The following is a 4,171-nucleotide window of genomic DNA, read 5'->3' on the forward strand; positions in this document are numbered from 1 at the left end:
TATGGAATACTATGTAATGGGACAGTACTATTGGTACATGAATCAACAGAAGTGAATGCTGGACATTTTGAATTGTCTCGTTAGGCGATGTCCTTCGTTAATTGTCAGCCTTTTCTTTATGCACCTTGTCTTGAATGTTTTTTTAAATGTCAATGGCTAGCGTAAAAATGAATAATTTGTTTAAATATAAAACCATGGCTGTTGTCACCACTACAAATTCATGCAGATGTCTCAATGTTTCTAAGCTTGCTTCCATTGAGGATTTTTTTTACAAGTCAGTGAATGAAAACATACATAAGAGGGGAATGAAAGTTCAGGATGAAGCGTACATCTTCCCGAGTCAGTGTAAAATCCACAACTATTCCATTAGAAACACTGAATAATAGATAGGCATTATCTAGTTTGTTTTCCTTCACAAGTATTTAACAACTAGAAACATTCTGCCCCCTAGCAAGATAACTATGTAGCAATTTGCTTCACACCATTGAAAGTCAATTCGGGCGAAGGTATCATCACCAAGCTTCACACCATTGAAAGTCAATTCGGGCGAAGGTATCATCACCAAGCTTCACTAGACACATATATTGCTACAATGTATCTTTTTGGGCAGCCTGACCAAATTTCACAGAAATGTGAGTTATAGATCAGTCACTCATTCTCATTGAAAGCAGGTCTAAGAAGCAGTAGATCAGTTTTATGTGTGCTATTTCTATGCCTCCCGATCTTAAGTTTCATTTTGCGTCTTATTTTCAGTTTTCTATACCAGCTTCAAACAGCTGAAAATACATTATTTTAGGTTATGGAAAACATATTTCAGTTATGGTACAATGATTCTCTACACAATTACTGCTTGATTTGTCAAAATGAAATTAGGCAAACTATTCGAATTTTAGCAACTAGGAAATGGTAGCGTAATTTCTGCATATTGCACCTTTAATGTGTAACTACATGTGCCAGACAACTCGAGATCCCTTATCTGATTGGTTCCAATGTTTCAACGCATAAAGGTTTATTAACTGACAGTAAATACAGTACAAGTTCAAGTACAGTTAGAGTACATATTTTATTGATAAGTGACCCAAGAAAAGAGAGCTCAAAACTGGATGACCTGGCCCTGAAAGATTGAGAAAAAAGACATAAGAAATTGGTATTTCAGATTGCTGCAAAGAGATTCAAATCACCACCCATTAACTCAATTTCATTAACACCACCGTCTGCCTACTGCCTTATTTCCAAACAATGCTCTGGTTTGCCATTAAGCTTCGAGTAGAAGCCAAGGTTGCTGGCTCTCAAAACCGAGGAGAACCAGTATGCTTACCTTTCTCTTCTTGTCTCCTCCCAGTTCAAAGTGTTTGCATCTCTTGATGGGCACCATTCTCTTTTGCCGACAGTTGGGCTCCACACACTCCAGCCTCAAAACGATCTTCTTTGTAGTTTTAGCCTGCAGGAGAAATCACAAGGGTTTGAGCAAGTAACATAAAAAGATGGAAATGATGTGTTTTGACTAGTAGACTGAGTATTGACATGGAAACTAAAACCGAAGACAGTGGCAATTTGCAAACAAACATGTCCCATCGGTAGGAGGGGAAGACAATGTGAATTTATAAATCTTTTCCCATTATGATTCTTCCATACCTTCTTCCTGAAAATAGGCTTGGTCTGGCCACCATAACCAGATTGCTTTCTGTCATATCTCCTTTTGCCTGAAAGACAGTTACCTGATAAATGCATGCCAAGGTAGATACCACACATAATACATGTTCAAGCAGACAAGAAAGAGAAGTAACTTTAGACCAAAGATTTTTTATAACTAAACCAAGATAGACCACAGCCTGTCGTTTCCAATGGGAACAAATTAGTCATATCATGCAAGGAGGGCAGAGCCAAGCACGTGCTAGCGAGATCCTACTGGCCGTTTCTAGCATGTATCTGCATATATCCGTTAGGGACTGCCTGCCCTGAGGTGCATGTGCAATAACTCAATTTACCTTTGCACTTCTAAATAACATTTTTTTTTTTTTTACTTTGGCAAAAGGTAAAGTCCACAAAATGTAGTCGACTCTGTTTATAACAGATTATAGTTGTGGGAACAGATAACTATTGAAGTCAAATGTTTCATGGATGAGAATTTCAGAATGTCAGCCAAAATCCATCTCCTCCCACTGGGCTTCCTCTCAGTACCATATTTGTTAGTGAGTGGAAACAAAATTCGGATGATTCACATTTATACATCCGGTGAAATATCTGTCTCGTTGCTCTATTTGTGGTTAGACTCTATAGCAAACTTACCCTGTGCATACAGAGAATCCTTCCCCTTCTTGTACTGGGTAACTTTGTGAGTTTGATGTTTCTTACATTTCTTGCAGTAAGTCCTGCGGGTCTTCGGTACGTTTACCTAGATAAGTGATACAAAAATAAGTAAATGACTGTACCAAAGATACCATAGTTAAGGCTTCTCTTCGATGTAACATTTGCCCCGTTGCGTTCTAGCAATTTCAGTAACGTTAGTTTAACCACATTGCATTGGAAGTGTTTGCTTAGCTAACGTTCGCTAGCTAATTCCTGTTAATACGCTCTAGGGCCACAACCAACTGGCTCGTATGAAACGGGAGGGAGAACAATAGTTGCAAACACATTATCTCCTACATACAATATAAACTAGCTTAAATACATATTTTAAATAGTTGTGGGTTACAAATTAGCAATTGGTAGCGAAAACGTACCATGACTGCACACTCTTGATGCAGGAGGTCAAAGGAAGAAAAATAAGTCAGGAGACCGCATGTAGATGAAACCGGAAATGCGTGTGTGAGCTGCACAGAAGAGATCTGTGCAATACAATAGTGCCGTCCTGTGGATTAAGTCCGCCTAGCAGAAGAGAAAATCATTTCATGGAAAGTACTGGCACAGAGTTTCTAAAACCATACTAAACCATCTTTGTTACAGGTAAGTGATTTGTATGGCTGTTCTCAGTCCACAGATGTAAGAATGAAGAAATTACTTGTAAGCCTACATTGTGACAATGAAATCTGACTTTCATTTACTGAAACCAGTACTGAGAGACTAGAATATGTCATATTGACATGAATAACTGCATGTGGAAATTTACTATTGTGGAAAATAATTATGTTAGAAACATTGAATTATGAATTTATTAATTATTGAAAATGCAAAAAATATCAACATCATGAAATATTACGTCAACATAGAACATAGACAGACTGGCCTGATACCATAAAACAACACATCAGATTTCCATCCAGTAACGTTAGACTGATTTTGTAAAACAGGGTCATGATTCTCATCATTAGCCTGTTTATTCATTTCAATGTGTATTAACCCATTCATGCCAGGGTACGGTATTTAATACAATATCAAAATGCACCACTGAACAAATTATGTCTGGTGTTATTGCATGAAATTTGGTGTCAACATAGTACAAGTGTCTACACAGGCCACATTGAAATTTTAAGATTGACAGTGGAAGTATGATAGATAATGACAATCAAAGTTGGGACTTTGAGACCATTTTTTAAAAATCATTAAAATGACTTCAGCATATGTATTTTAAAATACTTTTCAGAATGTATTTGTTTAAAAGCATATAGTATTGTTATTTGACCTGTGCCAAATATGATTCAACTCATTGTTGTTTGACCTACAGCTGTTTCTATATTTTACTATATTTAGTCTCTGGACACAAGGTACATTTTTTTTTAAATACACATTTCACAAATCAAGTGAAGTGAATACACGTTCAAATAATCAGATCTTAATAATTTGTGGTATATAGATTGTCCGGACCAATACACTGAGTGTACAAAACATTAGGAACACCTGCTCTTTCCATGACATAGACTGACCATGTGAATCCAGGTGAAAGCTATGTTCCCTTATTGATGACACCTGTTAAATACACTTCAATCAGTGGAGATGAAGGGGGAGGTGACAGGCATTGAGACATGGATTGTGTATGTGTGCCATTCAGAGGGTGCTTTTGAATGGGGTATGGTAGTAGGTGGAAGGCGCACCGGTTTGAGTGTGTCAAGAATTGGGTTTTTCACGCTTAGTAGTTATCTGTGTGTATCAAGAATGGTCCACCACCCAAAGGACATCCAGACAACTTGACAGAACAGTGGGAAGCATTGGAGTCAACAGTGGCCAGCATCCC

The 4,171-nt window shown here is 37.6% G+C and overlaps 1 protein-coding gene across 1 annotated transcript; it reads right to left on the minus strand.

Moving 5' to 3' along the window:
• Window positions 1–1,044: 1,044 nt before the first annotated feature.
• LOC111950551 (large ribosomal subunit protein eL42) lies at window positions 1,045–2,829 on the minus strand. The gene is made up of 5 exons (XM_023968189.2): window positions 2,724–2,829; window positions 2,290–2,395; window positions 1,636–1,703; window positions 1,319–1,441; window positions 1,045–1,114 (listed from the first exon to the last, which is right to left on the minus strand). The coding sequence occupies exons 1-5, from the start codon at window positions 2,724–2,726 to the stop codon at window positions 1,094–1,096; spliced, it is 321 nt and encodes a 106-aa protein (XP_023823957.1). The 5' UTR covers window positions 2,727–2,829; the 3' UTR covers window positions 1,045–1,093.
• Between the last annotated feature and the right edge of the window lie 1,342 nt (window positions 2,830–4,171).

The sequence above is a fragment of the Salvelinus sp. IW2-2015 genome, linkage group LG23 (genome assembly GCF_002910315.2).
Source record: "Salvelinus sp. IW2-2015 linkage group LG23, ASM291031v2, whole genome shotgun sequence".
NCBI lineage: Eukaryota > Metazoa > Chordata > Actinopteri > Salmoniformes > Salmonidae > Salvelinus > Salvelinus sp. IW2-2015.